The sequence below is a fragment of the Sturnira hondurensis genome, unplaced genomic scaffold (assembly GCF_014824575.4).
Source record: "Sturnira hondurensis isolate 20B ecotype Veracruz unplaced genomic scaffold, ASM1482457v3 Scaffold0005220, whole genome shotgun sequence".
In the NCBI taxonomy this organism is placed as follows: domain Eukaryota; kingdom Metazoa; phylum Chordata; class Mammalia; order Chiroptera; family Phyllostomidae; genus Sturnira; species Sturnira hondurensis.
This window is the reverse complement of record NW_028077851.1, coordinates 6,954,620-6,974,113: the sequence shown is the minus strand read 5'-3', so window position 1 is coordinate 6,974,113 and position 19,494 is coordinate 6,954,620. Positions and strand designations below refer to the sequence as shown.

General features: G+C 41.6%; 1 protein-coding gene across 1 annotated transcript in view; it reads right to left on the bottom strand.

Moving 5' to 3' along the window:
- The window catches only part of FRMPD4 (FERM and PDZ domain containing 4), a 161,786-nt gene extending 146,066 nt beyond the window's left edge, over positions 1–15,720 (bottom strand). The window contains exon 1 of the mRNA XM_037046296.1: positions 15,605–15,720. Coding sequence (XP_036902191.1) covers positions 15,605–15,642 — 38 coding nt within the window. The 5' untranslated portion in view covers positions 15,643–15,720. The remainder of the gene's footprint in view (positions 1–15,604) is intronic.
- Positions 15,721–19,494: the final 3,774 nt, after the last annotated feature.

Below are 19,494 nucleotides of genomic sequence, written 5' to 3'. Positions count from 1 at the left end.
TGGGTCCCTTATGTATTTTGCCTCATTGTCCTGACACTCACCATCCACACGCATACCCTGTGGCCCAGCATTCTCAGAATTAGTCCCAGAGTTCTCACTGATAGGTCAGTGGGGGACACACCCCCAAACTTGCAGAAATCACTGGCTACTCAGGCTTAGAGTATTTTGTTTCAAAGTAGGCAGTCACGAACAAACAGTGAACAAAAAATTATTACACGTGCTAAATGTATTTGGACTACAATTCAAAGGCAGCCAAAATCCACTTCTCTAAATCATTCCACAGTTGCCCATTTTAGTTTAAAAACAGATCATTCTCCTCCTACAGAACCACGCTATTCCAAGTATTTTAACTTTCTCTCAAGCCTGTTTTCTTTTTCAATCTTCTTCTTGAGAACCAGCTAAACCCTCTTGAAAAGGAATTTAGTTTTCCTTCCGTTGTTCCATCATCCGCTCCTCATTGTTCAACTCTACTTCCCATCCTTCTTTTTGGGCTTGCCCTCTTATCCTGCAGATCATTGAACCTACATTGTGAAAACTTACTACTATCATATACATAATGGCATTCTGGGCAATGGCTGCAAAATAAAAGCATTAAGAAATAGATCAGCGCTGGCTGGTGTGGGTCAGTGGACTGAATGCTGGACTGAAAACCAAAGGGTGACTGGTTCAATTCCCACTCAGGGCACATGCCTGGGTTGCAGGCCACGTCCCCAATAGAGAGTGTGCAGGAGGCAACCACACATTGATGTTTCTCTTCCCCATTTTTTCCCCTCTCTAAAAATAAAATAATAAAATCTTTTAAAAAAAGATGTACATCTCTCAGGAGATGGTTCTAATCAATGGAATATTGAATATAGAAAAAAGGCACTGCTAAAAGTGAACAAACAGTAGGAGAGCAATCTCCTATGAGCAATCTCATTAAGAGATCCTAGGACCTCTCCTACCTTTCCCAAGGAAATTCCTTCTCCATGCTTGTGCATGTTTTTACTCCTTTGAAATTCACTAAGCAGCTCAGATTCCAGTGACTCAGTTGCCTGTGCATAGATCCGAAAGGGGAAAGGTCGCCAGTTCAATTCCTGGTCACAGAACATGCGTGGCTTCTGGACCTCCCTAATCCCAGGTCAGTGGGGGCACATGCAAAGGACAACCTATCAATGTTTCTCTCACATATCAATACTTCTCTCCCTCTCCTTTTTCCTTCCTTGCCCTCTAAGAATAAGTAAATAAAATTAAAAAGTGTAGTTTAAAATAAATAAATTAATTCACCAAGCAGCTTGTTCCTTCTGTTCACAAAACCACAATCTCTTGTCCACCCAGGAATCTGATTGGGGAACTGCAGCTGGAAGATGCCACGGTGATCCCATCTGTTTTAAGCAGGTTTTAAATAAGGCCACCAGCTCTGTCACAGCTCCAATTCTGATAACACAGACACGCACTTCTCAGACTGGACAGAGCACTGGATGCGTGGTCCACTCTTTTATTTCTGACATGAGGAAAAGTCCCCAGCGTGGAAGGTTTCCTCCTGGTTGTGCCAAGCTCGGTCACATAATGAAGAGAAGCATGAACAGACATAAAACAATGAGACTCTTTCTACCCCTGTTGTGGGAATTTCTTCTTGCTTTTACATTGGTCTGGGTGCTGCAATCAATTGACCCAGTGCTAGAATTTTCACAAAGGCATATTGGTCCAGGTATTAACTTAGTTTCTTTGTGGGAGAGTGAGGGTCTGAAGCATCCTAGATCACAACCTTGCTGATGTCAGTTTGCTCATTGTATCTTTTACTTGAAATGCTTATGTTAGGCCACTTTCAGAATTACAAAAAACTATAAAGAGTACAGAGAGTTCCTGTACCCCCTACTGTTAACATTTCACATTAGCATGGCGCATCTGTCATAATTAATGAACCACTTTTGATACTTATCAGGAGCTAAAGTCCATTTCTTACCCAACTATCCTGAGATGTTACCTGATGTCCTGTATCTGTTCCAGAAAGTCATCTAGGACATTACATCATATTTAGTTGTCATTTATGCTTAGGCCCCTTTACTTATCAGTTTTAACAATTATTTTTTATACATAAAAGGAAAGAAAATGTTTTTATTGCTTAAGCTACATTGGTTAACAATGTTCTGTTGCTTGTAACCTACAAAAATAGCCAACCGATACATTTTCCTAGTGCAAACCCATTATTTTCCAATGAGATGAATGAGGACCATGGTGTCCACATGATTTACCCATCATTCCACAGGGGATGCTAGAAGAGCTGAGATCTGACCTTGAGGATCCAACTCACTAATTTTTGAGCATGAGGATTCTATGCCACTTGTGGGTGGGATACACTGCAATCACATTAGCCTAGAAAGGTACCTTCATTACATCCTGAATTTTGGATATACTATCAACAACCACACAGTACACGAAGCAGTGATAAGGCACTGATGCAGTTTCAAAGTCTTATTAGAAGATACAGGATTTATCTATGTGGTGATTTATCTATCTATCTATCTATTCACTATATTTATTTATTTATAGTGCAATTTCTACAGCAGCAAACTAAGGAGAGGTAATTTTCACTTACTGACTTATGTACCAGCATAAACATTAAGCACCTACTGAATATAATGCTTCAGAAAAAGTCTATTCCTCCATTGAGTCATCCTCCCATCCACCTACTCATATATACATATAACTGTGTATTTACTGAGAAAATATATACTAATGGCCGGCTATTGCCCCGCCAATATTCTGCACAGCATAAAGCAATGCACGCTGATGTCCTTCATTTCCTATATTAGAACGTCACTGGGTGCCGGCAATGTTCGGATCTAAGCTGAATGGTATCACTGTATTTCAATGCATGAGCCCTGTTTCGTTGTTGAGGATTCTAACTAGAAATATATGCTTCCTGATGTGGGAAACCGAAGTTTATTTATTTTTATTTTTGAAGTTTGAATTTCATCTCATTCTTTTTAATTTTTTTATTATTTTTTATTTAATTCTTGTTCAAGTACAGTTTTCTGTCTTATATTCCCAGCCCTGCCCACCCCCGCCCAGTGGTCCCCACCTCCCTCCCATTTCCGCCCCCCCACCCTTAGTTATTGTCCATGTGTCCTTTATACTTGTTCAATTGAATCCATCCCCTTTTCCCCTATGATTCTCTCCCCTCTCCCCTCTGGACTCTGTCAGCCTGTTCCGTATTTGAGTGTCATTGGTCATATTTTGCTTGCTTGTTTGTTTTGTTGTTTAGATTCCTGTTAACGGTGAGATCATATGGTATTTGTCTTTCACCACCTGGCTTATTTCGCTCAGCATAATGCTTTCCAGTTCCATCCATGATGTTGCAAAGGGTAGTAGTTCCTTCTTCACTGAAGTTTAAATGCTGAGCTAAAGGAGAAAAACCAGCCAAGAAGACATAACAAGGCAACGCCAGCGTGTTGCCAGCGTGTTTGAAGCAAAGCGAGGAGGACGGTCTTCTAGCATAACAGCCTAATAGAGAACATCGCCGCACATGAATTGGGGACTTTTATTCGCAAGCTTTATAAATTTCTACAACGGTAATGAGCACAATTTCTTCAAAGCACTATGGACAATTAACTTTTTGAAAGTACAATGAGGCTGTTTCTCTGTAGACCATTAGTAACAACATGTTGCTATGTAATTTTCACCTCTGTAATAATTATTTGCTTAATGCATTAGGCATCCCATTGTGACTGGGCTTTATGAAGCTATCATTTCCTGTCCCTCCACCTCCTACCATGGAGGGCCCGGTGAGAGGTAGGGAGCAGTTACATATCCTGTCATTAGCAGCAGCATCAGAAGAAAGGGGGGCGGTCATGACACTCTCATATTAAAAGTTCCACGTCTCTGGTGGATTTTGATGATGTTATTTCTAGAATTCCCTTTAGATGTAGGCCATGGATGGCCAAGCTGTGAAAGAACTGCTTCCTGACTGTAGATACAGCATAGAGCTTTTTGACAACAAATGGGAAGCAATAGGACTTGGGGGTCCAGGTTCCGCTCTCTGCATGGCTCACAGTGCGAGCCCAGAAATGTCATGTCACCGATGTTGGCCCAGGCTTCTTTCATATGCACAAGAAATGGCAGCTTCTAATTCAAGAGTAGGTTTAGAAAATCTATTTACTTTCTTATTTATTTATTTATTTATTTATTTATTTTAAGACAGAGAGGGTAAGGGATGGTGAAAGAAAGGGACAGAACCATCGATGTGAGAGAGAAATGTTGACCAGCTGCCCCTTGTAGGCACCATGATTGTGGACCAAACCTGCAACCCAGGAATGTTCCTAGACTGAGGATCAAACCACTAACCTTTTGCATTGTGGGATGATGCCCAACCAACTGAGTCACACCAGTAAAGGCTAGAGCAAGGTGTGGCAAACGTGTGGGCCAAATCTGGCCTCCAGTGTATTTGATAAAATGTTATCAAAATATAACCATGTCCAACTATTTATGTATTTCTTATGGCCGCTTTCATTCTACAATGGAAGCATTGCATTGGGTTAAATTGCAATAGAGTTCACGTAATCTCCACATCCTAAAGTATTCATGAGGTGACATGCTATAGGAAAACTGTACTGACCTATCCCAGAGAATTAAGGGCTATAGGTCAGGTGAAGAGGGTCTATCTTTTGGGGAGAAAGCCCCTCCCTAAGAGGGTGAAGAGATTGATTACTGAGAGAATCCACAGTGAGAGGCAATCTTTCCCATTGGATAAATAGGACTGTAGACAGAAGAAACATGAGAAATAATTTTTAAAAATTCAAGAGATAAGGATGGAGGAGAGGGTTGAGGTGTAATTAGTGTTGAAAAGATGAGGCCTTCTAAGAAACATGAATGATGGAGGAATCCTGCCACACTCTTTCTTTCTTGTGTTACTTCCCTGAGTGGCCACCCAGGCACACTTAAAGGGCTGAGAGAGAAGAAAGGAGAAAGTCATGGCAACCCTCAGCTCCATTTGAAGTCAGTTCATCTTCACTTATCAGCAAGCCAAAGGTAGGGGATGTTGGTTGAGTTGCAGAAGTAAACTGAAAAATACTGCATTTGTTTTATGCGGCATTTATACTTCCCTGATTTGAAAGAAGTACTTAACATATGTATGAGCTATTAATTACCATTGTGTAATTTCAGTGATTTCTCCCTCATATGAGTTAATGCTCTCATATTTGCACCTAAAACTCACATTGCATGATATATGGATGGTCAGTAGAATTCATGCTATGTGTTTAAAATGACAGTTTTTCTGCTCCGGTTGGTGTGGCTCAGTGGATTGAGTGCTGGCCCGCGAACCGGAAGGTCAGTGGTTGGACTCCCAGTCAGGGCACGTGCCTGGGTTGAGGGCCAGGGCCCCAGGAGGGGGTGTTCCAGAGGCAACCACACAATGATGTTTCCTTCCCTCTCCTTCTCCCTCCCTTCTCCTCTCTAAAACAAAATTAAATGATAAAGAAAAGTGTACTTTTTCCTAACTTAGAATGGCATCAAATAGCAGAAAGGTGTGTGAACCCTGAGAAAGAAGACACCAACTACAAAGGGGTATTCCAGACTGATGGGGCTGAAATTCAAAAATGAACTGAGCCTAGTGGCCATATTTGCAGAGAGTCCTCTCACACACACTGCACTTCAGGGACATGCCTGCACTGAACTGCCTGCCTGCACAGTGTTCCTACCATCAGAGCCTGTCCTTATAAAGGAGTTCCTGGAATCTTATTTCAACAACTAGCACTGTCGATTTTCCTATCCAATCAGTGTTGTGCAGGTCCAAACAACCAGAGTGGTTCTATATTCTTACCAATCAGAACAGAGCCTCTCTGACCAATCAAACTCCAAGGATATAGAGTCCTCATTTACATGAGGATGCACCAATCAGGGACCAGGGAGAAGGACTCCAGTTCATATAAGCTAGCTCCCCTCTGGCTCAGAGGGCACACTTTCCCTTTCCACCAAAGACTGAAGACTGTGTCTCCCTGGCCAAGCTGAAACATGGAAGATATCTTATCCAAGAGGCTCAGAGCAGAGCTCTATAGCCACATAGACGCCGGGCCCAAGGACCAACTCCCAGCTATGCCATTTTCTCAGTCATGGTATAACAAAACCGAGCCATTTTGCACAGAACAAAATTTCCTTCTCCACTACACCCCAGATTAAGGATTCCTGTTCGCATTGAATTGGCATCAATGAACATAGATGGACACTTCATTTTAGTAACTTTATCAATACCTTTATCTGGATTTAGAACAGGGGGCTTGCATTTTCACTGAGCAATGGGGCCCACAACTTATGCAGGTAGCCTTGCAGACATGGCAGCATCCTTTAAGATCGAAACAGCCTGCTCTGAGTGTAGCCCGCAGCCTTTCCAATTTCAACTGCTATCTCCAAACCAGTGCTCCTGCAGCAGCTGAGTGGCACACTTCATGGAATAACAACGTTACATGGCTTCGCTGAAATCGGGATGATCAGTGTCCGCTGGCACAGAAAGCGCAGCCATCTCTCATCATCCTAGCAATTGAAGAGGCTCTTGCTCAGAAATTGGCTAACAAGGTTTTACTGGAGCTTTGAGAGGAGCTAGAGGACAAGGGCTTGGCAGGAAACTGCTATTTCCCACCCCCTGGTGGACTACAGTAAAGCGCTCTGTCACCAACCCTCCTCTGCTCTTAGGCAGCAGCGCAGGCAATAATGAAAAGACACCTGCCACAAAGGTGACTGCATGTCCTCTTAAGTTCAGCCAATTTACTTGGCAGCAACGCCCTCGCCCCACATGTGGCATTTGGCACAGACCAGAATTTCCTGCCTGTGCCCGAGCTTTGGGCGATGACATCAAAATTGCTCTCTGCAAGGGTTGGCTCTATCCAGAAAGAAGAGATCCAAGGGCCGCTCAAAAGAATCAAGGGGTGGTAAGCAGCCCCAAGCTAGCATTTCAATTACAGTCTGTGATGGAAACCTGGTCATCCAGGTGCCGCTCCTTGGCACAGGTTGGCTGTCCCTGTGATTCTGAATGGCCTCTCTGACCCACTTCATAGCTGGCCCTAGGGGCTACATAAAAGCTCAGGAGAAGAGAGAGCCATTCTGGGTACCAGAGAACCTGCTGTCTCCAGTTCCACCTGAATGTGCATGTCCCAACCCTGCCATCAAGTGGCCCAAGGAACCAAAGATAATCACCGTGCCTTCAGAGACTTGGGTCTTCCAGACAAAAATAAGTCAAGCATTCCAGGGACTTGTCCTAGGGTGATGGACAGATTAAGAAAACCAGAAAAGTTTCAAGAACAAGGAAAATGAAAGAGCTGTGATATGTGAGAATCTGGCCAGCACAACACTCTGTGAGTCACATACTGAGTTGAATTTCAAGTGACACTGTCATTTCAAAGCCTTCCTGTTAAAAGTCCTTCCATCAACTCTGCACACTTACCTTTCAGCTAGGAACAGGGATGACTAACTTGGCAGATAGGAGCTTTGTTGCATTCAAAGGAAAACCAATCTGCTCCAATGAAGGAGATACACAGACTCTAACATTCAGCTTGGGAGCTCTCACACTGACACGACCTAATTACCTCTCATTTCATGTAATGACGCTATCACACTTAGTTTGTTCCTCCATTTCCAAAATTATAATAAACCTTCCTCCCTTTGACTGGATGTGCAGATCCTAAGGAACTCATTAAGCAAATGGCATTTGCTCTTGCCATTAGGCAATTATTTGCACTTTATGAAGAATTTGATGTGTACACTTGGAAGCGATATATTTAAGAGTTCTTTCCAAAACCACAAAAGTGAAGTAAACTGCGTCTTCTCTAATATAATGCCAGTTCTAATAGATATAGATAGATAGATATAGATATAGATATACACGGCCAGTTGTTTGGTCTGGATATTTAGAATGGCATAAAATAAAAGAGCCACCTACCTCGAATAGATCTCTCTTATTTCCCTTATTGACAAAACTGTTAATTTCCACAAAGCTCTTCTGCATTTCATTACCACAAAGGGTAACAGCTTGTGAGATGTCTCAAATTCATTGGTCCCCTGTTGAATGTGTATTAAAAATGCAGGCTTGAGCCCTGCCTGGTGGAGCTCAGTGGATTGAACACAGGCCTTTAACGAAAGGGTCGCTAGTTCAATTCCCAGTCAGGGCACATGCCTGGGTGGCCAGCCAGAACCCCAGTAGGGGGTGCATGAAAGGTAACCACACAGTGATATTTTTCTCCCTCTCTTTCTCCAATGCTTCTCCTTTGTCTAAAAGTAAATAAAATCTTTTAAAAATGTGGGCTTGGTAAATCAGGAAATTGTATTGTTTCAAATACAAAAATATCACAGAGTAGGGGGTACAACCACAACAGAGTAACACATTCAGGGAATCTTCTACAGAATACCATTAAGATTTCTTATGAAATTAATTTTGGGGTAAAAATCAAGGAAAATATAGGACAAGAACCTTAGAAATACCAAATAATGTTGGAGGATGATCAACATTCTCCCCTCTTTGGGATATTTGAATTAGACTAGGTGGAGCCTACAGGGAATGCTCTGAGGCTCATGCGTAATGATGAGGTAAAGCCTTGCCACTTCTAATTTCTATGGTGACAGAATCCAGTCACACTGACTTGACTTGCTTCTGCAGTGAATAATACAAAGGGGAGAGAGGCGCACAAACTGCCTGGATCTTTCTGGATAATTCTTTTCTTGAGATAGATGAACCAAGAATACGTTTCACATTAAGCACACAATTGACTAGAGCAGGGCGGACTAGCTAACTTCTCCCAAGTTAGGCTAAATGCATACTGGAGAACAAAATGGAAGTTCCCATATCTCATTACTAATCGCCACTCTTCAGTTTTCAGAACTGAATTCCTCCGCATCACAAAGTAGTGACCCTGCTTAATTGTGCACCACGGGAACTGCTGGTAATCTGATAGGATAGTGGGTCTTGTCCAATATGTACACACAGCTACTTTTGTTGACTGACAGAGTAAAAGTGGTCAGAAAAAAAGCACGATAAAAAAATTAAAGTATAAAACTTTGAACGTGGAAAATCAGGGCATGCAGTTTGGAAATGACCCTCCAGTCTGCCCCTATGCAATTGCTTAACCTACGCTGCACATTGCCTCTTATTAATCAATCTTACTAGCTAGTGTTTTAATGTTTATTTTCTTCTTTAATTTTCCTTTAATCTACAAAAACCAACACCCCAAATTAACAAAGTGTATTTTTGTGTTCACTCTTCCTACCCCCATGAACACACAAATAAGCATGCTCTTCTTTCATTTAACTCAAAACTGAAATATAATATATTTTACTGTGTATAATGCATGCTTTTTTGCCCTAAAATTTTGAGGAAAAAACAAGGATGGGCATTAGACATTTGTAATACTAATTCCTTATCTATATAAGTGTTTTAAATTCTTTAAAAAATTTTTTACCTTGTATCTATTCTCGTATTTTGTAATTGATTGCTATATAGAATTTCTTGTACCATAATATAATGAAAATATAATATTTTGTATTTTAAATACAACATAATTAAATGCTTCCATTCCTTTATAATACCAAAAATATCAAAAATATATGTATAAATAATTGAATTTAAAAATAAAATGAAACATTTTTTTCTGACCGTGTGGGCCAGGAACATGGACACAAATTACACACGGAAACATACAGTAAATAATAAGACACCATGCTCCCTATTCTCTGATTATTACACATGTTGTGCATTGCTAAGGAGACTGAAAGTGACATTGCTTAATCGAGAATGATGGTTGGTCTCTCAATAGTGAGGCCCATGGCTACGGCCTGCATCCTTGCCCAACCATCACCCCTACTCCTGAGAGATTTCATGAATTCCTCCTTGGGGGCTTCTATTGTTTTTAAAGCACATGCTATTATTTTCCTTATTACCTCCTCTACACTCTAAGGTCCTGGAAGTAAGCACTCATCTTACTCATAAATGGATCTTGAGCATTTGGGGTGCCCAATAAATGTTGGGTGTGAGCAAGGAGAGCTTTTGAAAGAAGTGCAGAACCAGACAACCAAGCTGATCAGGCCGTTGCTAAGGCTGCTGTATGAGAAGGCTCTGGCAGGGGCAGGTGGGGGTGAGCAGAGCTGAGAACACATTGATGAGACTGGCTAAGTCTAGGGGTGGAGATTCCTAGAAAATAAGAGGAGGCTTAGTATGGATTAAACTCCACTTCAGAGGCTTAGTGTCTGAAGATGTGGTATAAATACTGGCCTGACTAGCCTAAGGATGTGGAGAATCTGATGCTTCTGAATTTTAGCTCTTTCTGCAAAAAAGGATATTCCGCAATATACCTTAACTGCCTTAAAAGACAGCTATTAAGATTAAATAAAATCTTCCATCTTGCAAGAATTCCCCAATCTTTGGTAGTATGATACTTAGTCATGTTATTTTGTATTATGCAAAGCAGAGCACTATAATAGCAAATGGAGGTGCCACTACCCGTAATCATGTCAGAACAATACCCACAAACCAACACCTTCCTGGGCACACCCAGTTGTATGTATGGTCACACATGTGTATCTATGTCTATGTCATCTATATCTATAATCTGTACTCATTTCTTCCTGTCTATCTAGATCCACATCTCCATCAATATCTTTATATTGACAATCATGTATTGAAAAGCATTCACACCTTCACCCACAAAGAACTATTTATTCATCCTGTTATTACAACAACCGTCTCAGAAAACTTTCTATGTTTCTGTTCATTGCTCTTTACATCCATCCCCCTCTTTTGTCCATTTCTAACTAGGATGCTCTTTTTTCCTATGACCCTTTCATCACCTTGCACTTTCTCTCATTACATTGGTCTCTGTCCCTTCCCTCTCTCTGCTCTTTCTCCTAAAAATAAATGGACTACTTTTTATTTTGCATCCATCATGTCTTCGAAGTAATGCTCTCTGTTCCTCAGAATACCAACAAAAGATGTTCTTTCTTAATGGGGGATCTAGTATACTTGAAGAATCAATGGGTTGGGACATGGTACATGTGTACAATATTGGGAAAGCCATTTTATCAGTTTGCACAGTTTTATCATCTTGAAATTGTGATAATTATTCTGTATTATATTAAATGAGGTCTTGTAGAGAAAAGTGCATTAAAACAGCAGCCATAGGTGTCCCTCAGAATCACCTCGGAAGATTCTGAACCTTTCTATTCCGAGGATCTACCCCAGATCCAGTGCTATGGAATGACTGTGTTCTCCTAAATCCCTAATGACCAATGTGATGCTATTGGAAGTCAGGGCCTCCTGGAGGTAATTAGGTCACGTGGAGCAAGCCCTCATGATGGGATAATCCCTCTCTCTTCTCTCTCCTATATGAGAATACAGCAGGAAGACAGCTGTCATCAACTCAAAAAGAGTCCTTATGAAGAGGGGGACCAAGTTGGCACCCAGATCTTGGACTTCCCAGTCTCCGCAACTGTGAGAAACAATTTTCTATATTTAATCTCCCCAGACTAAGGTGTTTTTTTTTAATTTTTTAAAAATATTTTATTTATTTATCTTTAGAGGGGAAGGGAAAGAGAGAGGAAGAGAAACATCAATGTATGGTTGCTTCTTGTGCATCCCCTGCTGGGAACTATCCCCTGCTGGGAACTGGCCCCTGCTGGGAACTGGCCTGCAACCCAGGAATGTGCCCTGACTGGGAATCGAACCGTGATCATCTGGTTCGCAGGCCCGTGCTCAATCCACTGAGCTACACCAGCCAGGGCCCCAGACTAAGGTGTTTTTTGTATAGCAGTCCAATGAGACAAAGCCACCCTGAATCAAGATGTTTACTGCACCTCAGGCTATTGCAATGTGCAGTCAAGGTTGCAAACTACTACAGACTATTCAAGATTATTAAAAAGTACATCCATACATGCATGATGGCATTAAAATTTCGTTAACTCTGTGGATTAGTAACTCTTTACAGAAAACATGTTATTCAGTCCTACTTTAAATAGTTGGGAATGGGCCCTGGCTGGTGTGGCTGAGTGGACTGAGTGCTGGCTTGTGAACCAAAGGGTTGCCAGTTCGACTCCCAGTCAGGGCGCATGCCTAGGTTTCAGGCCAGGTCCCCGGTAGGGGGTGTGCAAGAGGCAACCACATATGGATGTTTCTCTCCCTCTCTTTCTCCTTCCCTTCTGCTCTCTAAAAATAAATAAAATCTTAAAAGAAACCAACAGTTGGGAATGGGAGAGGGAGGAAGAAATTTGAATCCGTTTTGAACTATCTCAAACCATGTTCTAAAAGACTCACGATGATAAAATTACCTCATCACTTAGCTCTGAGGCTCTAACTTTGAACATGTGAAGCCTGGTCCCTCCCTTACGTTTGTCTAGCACTTGCAAGTAGTTATGCCTCCTTCAAAAATGACACCCTGGTAGGGCTTATCATTTAGAACCTACTACAATATAAAAGGGAACACATCTCATCTCTTTCAAAGAAAATATGTGAAAGAGTGAGAACTAGAAAGGTGCTAATTACTAACCATGGCTTCATTTTCTAATTGTTCATTTAACTTCTAAAACGAACGATTAGAGATATACTCCATACTGCAAACGGGGCTCCCCAGAAACTCTGGTAATTAGAGAACCTTTTTATAATGGATGTTACTCAGTAGGTAAGGAAAAAATCAGGATGACTCTCATTATTTGTAAAACTCATTAGTGACAGGGACAGGGCAAACACTTTCCAAAGCACTCCAGTTCGTCACATCTTAAAACAGAGTCTCTGAGGACTGTGGACAGACCCCCTAGAGATTTAGAAAAGTGGCACTGTTAATCTGCTAATTTCCTCTTACACATTTCAGCAGCTCACTTTAGGCCCTTGGAAATGTGAAAATGCCACCAAGGGCTGCCCTCACTCCCATCTGTTGATCAAACAGCCTGGAAGGTACAGGGACCCAAATCTAACCAGGGAAAAAGGAAAACCCTTTGTAATTGGAGAAATCTGAGATGTACCTTCATGAATTCATAATGTATGCTTTTCTTAAAATTTTGATTTGGGGGGCAGAAATGTTCCCTTTAAAATTAACTTATGTATTTATTTAGACAGGGGAAGAGAGAGAGGCAGAAGTACATGGAGACAAACAGCGAAGTGAAAGAGAAGCATGAGTACATTGCCTCTACTCAGCACCCTAACTGGGGACTGAAGTTATAACCCAGGCTCGTGCCCTAACTGAAAATCAGACCAGGGACCCTTTGCTTTAGGATGACAACAGACCACCTAAGCCACATCAGTCAGAGCAACTTTTACTGTTTTGATTCAAAGCATCTATGACACCTTAAGTGAGTCAATTACGTAAATTCAGGACCATGTTCGAAAAGACAGGAAACAATATAATGTAAAAATATCTTTCTAGCAATATGAGGGATTTAGGCAAATTAAATGAGATTAACTATTCAGAATCCAGGGTGTAAGCAAAACAATTAGCATTTCTTGATGTCTTCAAGCTTTCTGAAAGATTCGTTAATAAGTGCCACTTCCATGGTAGTTTCCCTATGAACATGGCCTCATGAAAGCCTTGAAGAGCCATAGGGCCACTTCCTACAGGCTCCCTGCAGTGGGTCAATTTTAAGGGCAACTTGAATTTCCCAACAGGAATCCAGTTGGCAAGCCCCCTGAGCCACCAAATGGACTGTGAAGCTGGGATTTTATTGTCCCCAGAGCAATTCCAGGAAGGGAAGAGATTTGAGCTACAGAGGCCGGGAAACTGGCCACAACACTCATGGACTTTTTCCCCTAGCCACTTTCCAACAATCTTAAAAATGGAGGTGCAGGGATATCCCCAATTTTGGCAGATATATATTTTAAATTATTTATTTAATTATTTGAGAGAGACAGAGAGAGAGAGAGATAGGGAGGCAGAGAGATAGAGAAATCAATTTGTTGTTCCACATATATATACATCATTTGTTTATACTTGGATGTGCTCTCACCAGGGATCGAACCAACAACCTTGGAGTATCGGGATGATGCTCCAACCCACCATGAAACCAGCCAGGTCTTCTTGACAGATGTCTTAATTTTTATAAAAATGATACCCTACCTCTTGGTGAGCCTATCTTTGCTGATCAGTACGTAAAAGAATGCAGCCTGGGCAAAAGACAGCTTTTCCTTTGGCCACCAATGTCTGCTCAATTATATTAGACTAGGACAAACTGTCATTCTGAATTTCAAATCTATGTCACTAACTTCTCATAATTAAGAATTTCATGTAAGCTGGAGAAGAAAGCAGGGCTGACCCTTACTCTTTTGAGAAGTGTTATATAAACATTCTTCTCATACAACTGCACAATACCAGAGCACAGTGGAAAAGTTTGATGGGTCCTTAGAAAGAAAAACCCAGAATTACCATAGGATCCAGCAAGTGCAATCCCAATTAGATGCCCAAGACAGTGGAAAACAAGGACACAAACAGACACTTGCACACCAATATATACAGAAGCACTGGGCATAAGAGCCCAAAGGTAGAGGTACCCTCACTATCCATTGCCAGATGGATGGAAAAACACATGTGGTACAAATCCATACAATAGAATGTTATTCAGTCTGAAAAAAGAAATAAAATTTTGATATGTGCTACACACGGATGAACCTTGAGGACATTACACTGAGTGAAATAAGTATCATAGAAAAGAAAAATAGCCCTGGCTGGTGTAGCTCAGTGGATTGAGTGTGGACCTGACAACCAAATGGTTGGGAGTTTGATTCCCGGTCAGGACACATGCCTGGGTTGCAGGCTGTGGCCCCACTGTGGGCCACGTGAGAGGCAACCACACATTCATGCTTCTATCCCTCTCATTCCCCTTCCCTTCCTTTCTCTCTAAAAATAAATAAATATTTTTTTAAAAAAAGGAAAATAGTGTATGATTTAACTTAGGTGAGGTACCTACAATAGGTAGATTCATAATACCAGAAAGTAGAATAAAACTTACCAGTGAGCTGTGAACAGGGGGAAGAGGAAGTTCCTGTTGGGAATGATGAAAAACTTCTGGTAATGGGTAGTGGTGATAACTATACAACACTGTGAAAATATTTACTGTCACTAAATTGTACAACTAAGGAGTTAAAATTGCAAAATTTTTGGTATGTATATATATATATATATATACTTGCAAGTATATATATACTTGCATATATATATGCACACTTTTTTTAAAAAGCACCACCAAAATACAAAACCTTAGCCAATGTCAGTGTGAAAAATTTATGACACAATCCATTATGTACATAATCTCTTGAGCTGATTTTTCTTTTCTAGTTATAAGTGAATCAGTAACATTTGTAGTTTTGAATATTTCTAGAAAGCATTTTTGAGTGGTTCTCCTCATGCCACACTTTCCTGTGAGCATCAGACAATGAGTACCTAGGGTTGCCTTGGGAACTGTCCCTCTAAGAAGGTACCTGTCCAAGAATGAAGCAATCATATGTCACAATGTACAGTAAATACAAAAAATCAACTTCATGGTGCAATGGCCTCCCAATGCTCCTAAGTCCATAATATTTGTATATTAGTTCTCCTGAGTAGAGGGTCAAAACAGAGACACCCAAAAAGCCATAGATTTTACAGGTATGTGAGGCTCCACCTACCTGATGAAGCAGTCGCGGCCATCCCGGTTCGACGTCATCTCCCATCCATAGGGCGCAACCTGGTTCAAGCCCCAGGTTCCAGAGGGAGGTGGCCAGCCTGAAGACTTGGTCCTGTGGCTAGAAAATAAAAATAAACAAAAGCATTATACCACACTCCTGAACATTTCTTCTGAGACACACCGGAAGTGGCCCAGCACTTCCTCCTCTCCTCGGAGGGCTCAGTCCTCAGCTGATGAATAGTTTGTGACAGGTACATGCTCAGAATTTTCTTTTCTAGTATCTTGCTTAGTGTTTAACAGATGCCCGATGAGGTAGATGTACTTACTCCATTTTGCAGGTGATGAAATAACGAATGCCTCAGAAAGATTTAGTTTCTTGAGGAAACACAAACCGGTTTTGAACAAAGGTTTTGCACACTTTCCATTAAGTACGCATTCCTGAGACCAGACACCGGGATAGTTTGGCACATAAATAGATATCACACCACAATATACATACACATGTAAAACTAAATGACAGTATTGGGTCTTCAGGTCCAATAACCTGAAGTATTCAGACCAACGACAAAATTTCCACACGTACTAGCCATACTCCACTCAAGGTAAGCCATAAAATCTTAGACAAACTCCCAGTTGAATTTCCAACAGAAATCCACACATTATCTGACTTGTCAGCAAAATGAAAGGATAGTTTATAGAGAATTTTCTAGAAGATGAACAGGAAAGGGGAAGTGACTCCATGTGACAGAATGTTGTGATGGGCAGCGCTGTGCAGTCACATTCCATAACTGCAGCTCAAGTCCAGTTTCAAGAGCACTGCCCAGTCCCAGTCAGTCCACTTCTTCCCAGGACCTAGGGAATACCCATTGGTCTGTCATGAATGTCCAAGATTCCGTCAGGGATGAACAATGGAAATGAAATATGTGATACCATGTATAATTCACCAACATTCCTCCTTATTTAGCCTTTTGTTCCCGGTGAAGTTACTTCCTGCAAGAGCCTGTGGACACTTCCCAGTTGCAGACTGCCACCAGAGACTGTAGGCAACACCAGGGATGGCATTTCAAGCACCTCATGATCAGCATCTCAGTACCACATGGAACTTGATGCCTACAACGAGCACAACATTCACAACTTACACAAATATGTCGGACATCTCGTGCAGCCAACACCCAAACCAGGAGAGTCGATGTGGTTCTGAGGGGTTCTTAATTCCCCACAGAGCAGGGGAACTCACCCCAAACCCCCACCCAACTTATACATCTGCTAGGGACCCAAACTGTCCTCAAGAGAGAGAAGCCCATTTCCTACAAGTTTTCCAGAGGGACTCCTTGGTATTATTTTAACCACCTCCCACGCTTTTCTCCAACTTCCTCTCAGTTTTGCCATGTCCACCATAAAGTGTGGTGAACAAGCATTCATACACTTAGTACAGGTCTGGCAAATTTTGAATGCTACCATAGGATTGTTTCTTGTCTTTTGACTATTCAAAAAACAAAGCCATGGCAAGGGTTTTTGTTCCTCTTCTTTCTGCAAAACTCAGCAATAGCAATTTCCTCTGGTGGTTTTTTAACAAAATGTGCTGCTTCCCCACAGGGAGAGAACACATGAGTTTCCACGCTGAGCGACCACCCCAAACCGCCAATTTCTCAACCCTCACTGAGAGCGCACTGGGAACGCTTTCTAAGGTGGGACCAAAGAACCCAAGCCCTTAGAGATATGAATACAGTATATGCCATTATTACAGGTTTATAATGCCATTAGTACAGTACTGGGTAACACAAAGAATGCTCTTGAAAGAGAAAGGAGGCTTAGGTAAAGAACGCAACCATTGATTCTGTATTTACTAAATTATGTGCTATATCAGAATGTTAACCTTTTGCAGAGGGGGTAACTTCTTAAAAGCAAATACAGTACGCTGCCTTTTCTCCTTTCTTTCCCTTTCTTCCATTGTTTTCCCCCCCTGAAGTCTAAATCACTAAAAGAAACACACAGGCTTCCTTGTGTAATTGACATGTAAAATACTATAATTGTAATAATGAGCTTGAGGAAACATAAATTTTATTGCGAATGACATTCTGTCCTGTACCATATGTTCAGGAAGTAGGAAACAACAGTCCAGAAAGTTGTTTTGCAATAAATCTTTTTTTAAGTCCTCACTGGATACTATGCTTGTTAATTTAGAGAGAGACAAAGAGGCAAAGAAACTTAAGACAGAAACATTGATCAGTTTCCTCCTGTATGTACCTGGACGAGGGGACGAGGGATCGAACCCAGAACTTAGACATATGCCCTCACCAGGGATTGAATCTGCAAACCATGTGTGTATGGGACAACACTCCAAACAACTGAGCCAGCATGCCAGGCCCCAATAAATTATTTTGTCATAAAACACCAAGGGAAGAACTATTAGTGGAAAAATTTGCAAACACTAATTGACTTAATTTAGGTCAAAGGACATCAATCATTAAACTAAGACATGACTCTGTATCTGTTACTGTGTTGACATAAAATACATAGGTCACAAAGGTATGAGTATTGGGGAATTAAAAGTCCAAGAAGAAAGATAAGTCTTTGCATACATCTATCCATAACAGTATGGAGAAAAACCAAGGATGTGGGTCATAGTTGTGGAAGGATTTGGCTGCCTTCTCTGTGCCATGTGGTTACTTGAAGTCCATCCCAATATTCAGCCTTGGATGCTGGTTGCTTATTCTCAATCGGAAAGATGCAACAAGAACCTGCTTTTCTGACTCCCACTTCTGTGGCTGCACCAAACTCCCCACCACTCCCAAATACCTCCCATCCCATCACTGCTGAAACAGTTTTCTACCCGAAGGCAAAGAGGAGTCTGCTTTAAGAGCAACTTAAGGGCCAGAGCATATAAAGGCAGAGTGCCTGGCTGTTTGGCTTTAGAACCCCCTAGAATGCAGACTAGTGGGGTGTGGCAATACACCACCACCTGGCTTCTGGAGTAGCAAGTGAAGTCTCAGGATCAGCGGCACACAGGAATTTCTTAGAAATGCAAATTACTAGGCAGCACCTAAGACTACTGAACCCAAAGCTCCAAAGTGAAGGGGCAACCAATCCATCATGCCACCCTGGTTCCCACTGAACTCAGAAGCACAGGGTTGCCAGGTTGGAATCAAACTCTTGGGTTCAGGCTCCGCCAGTTCTTTTCCATAAATTTGAGCAAGTTACTCAACCTCTTTAACCCTCTCAGTCCCAAAACTCTTCTATAAGATTGTGATAATAGGACCATGTCCTTGGCAGAATATTACATGTGTTTTAAAAGTATTTAGTACGCTGCTATCAACTGTCTCCTACATACATCTCTGCCTCCCCCTCAAAAGGACATGGGACTTTGGGTAGGAATGCAAACCTAAATGGCTTTATCTAGGCTCAAACTAGAATAGGATGGGAGGATCAGTCATCTGTGTTTTCCACGCTGATAAGTCAAGGGCCAGAAGGGGCTGCAGTGAGCCCCAGTTACACCTTCCTTATAAGGCTGGAAGTTGAAGAGTTTCAGCTGGTCTCAAACAGAATAAAATATTAGATAGCTTTTCCCAGGAGCCAATAATACCAGCTGTGCGTGTGCTCCCTGGTAGGCAGGGTCAACTTCTACTCTTCTCAGGCCAAGTCCCGAGATTCCTTGCAACTCTGATGTTCTGTGACTTCAACCTGAGATCATGGCTGTGTGAACCACATTCAAACACTTAGCTCAGCTTTAAAAATAATGACCTACATTGGCAGGACTATTTCAGTCCAACCAGAAACTCTCCAGGATTCACTGAACTGATTTGTGACTTGGCGCTTCACCCATCTATTCTCCGCAACAGATTGAAACTGTCCTGGACATAAAAGATCTTCCTAATTTTCAGGAAGTGATAA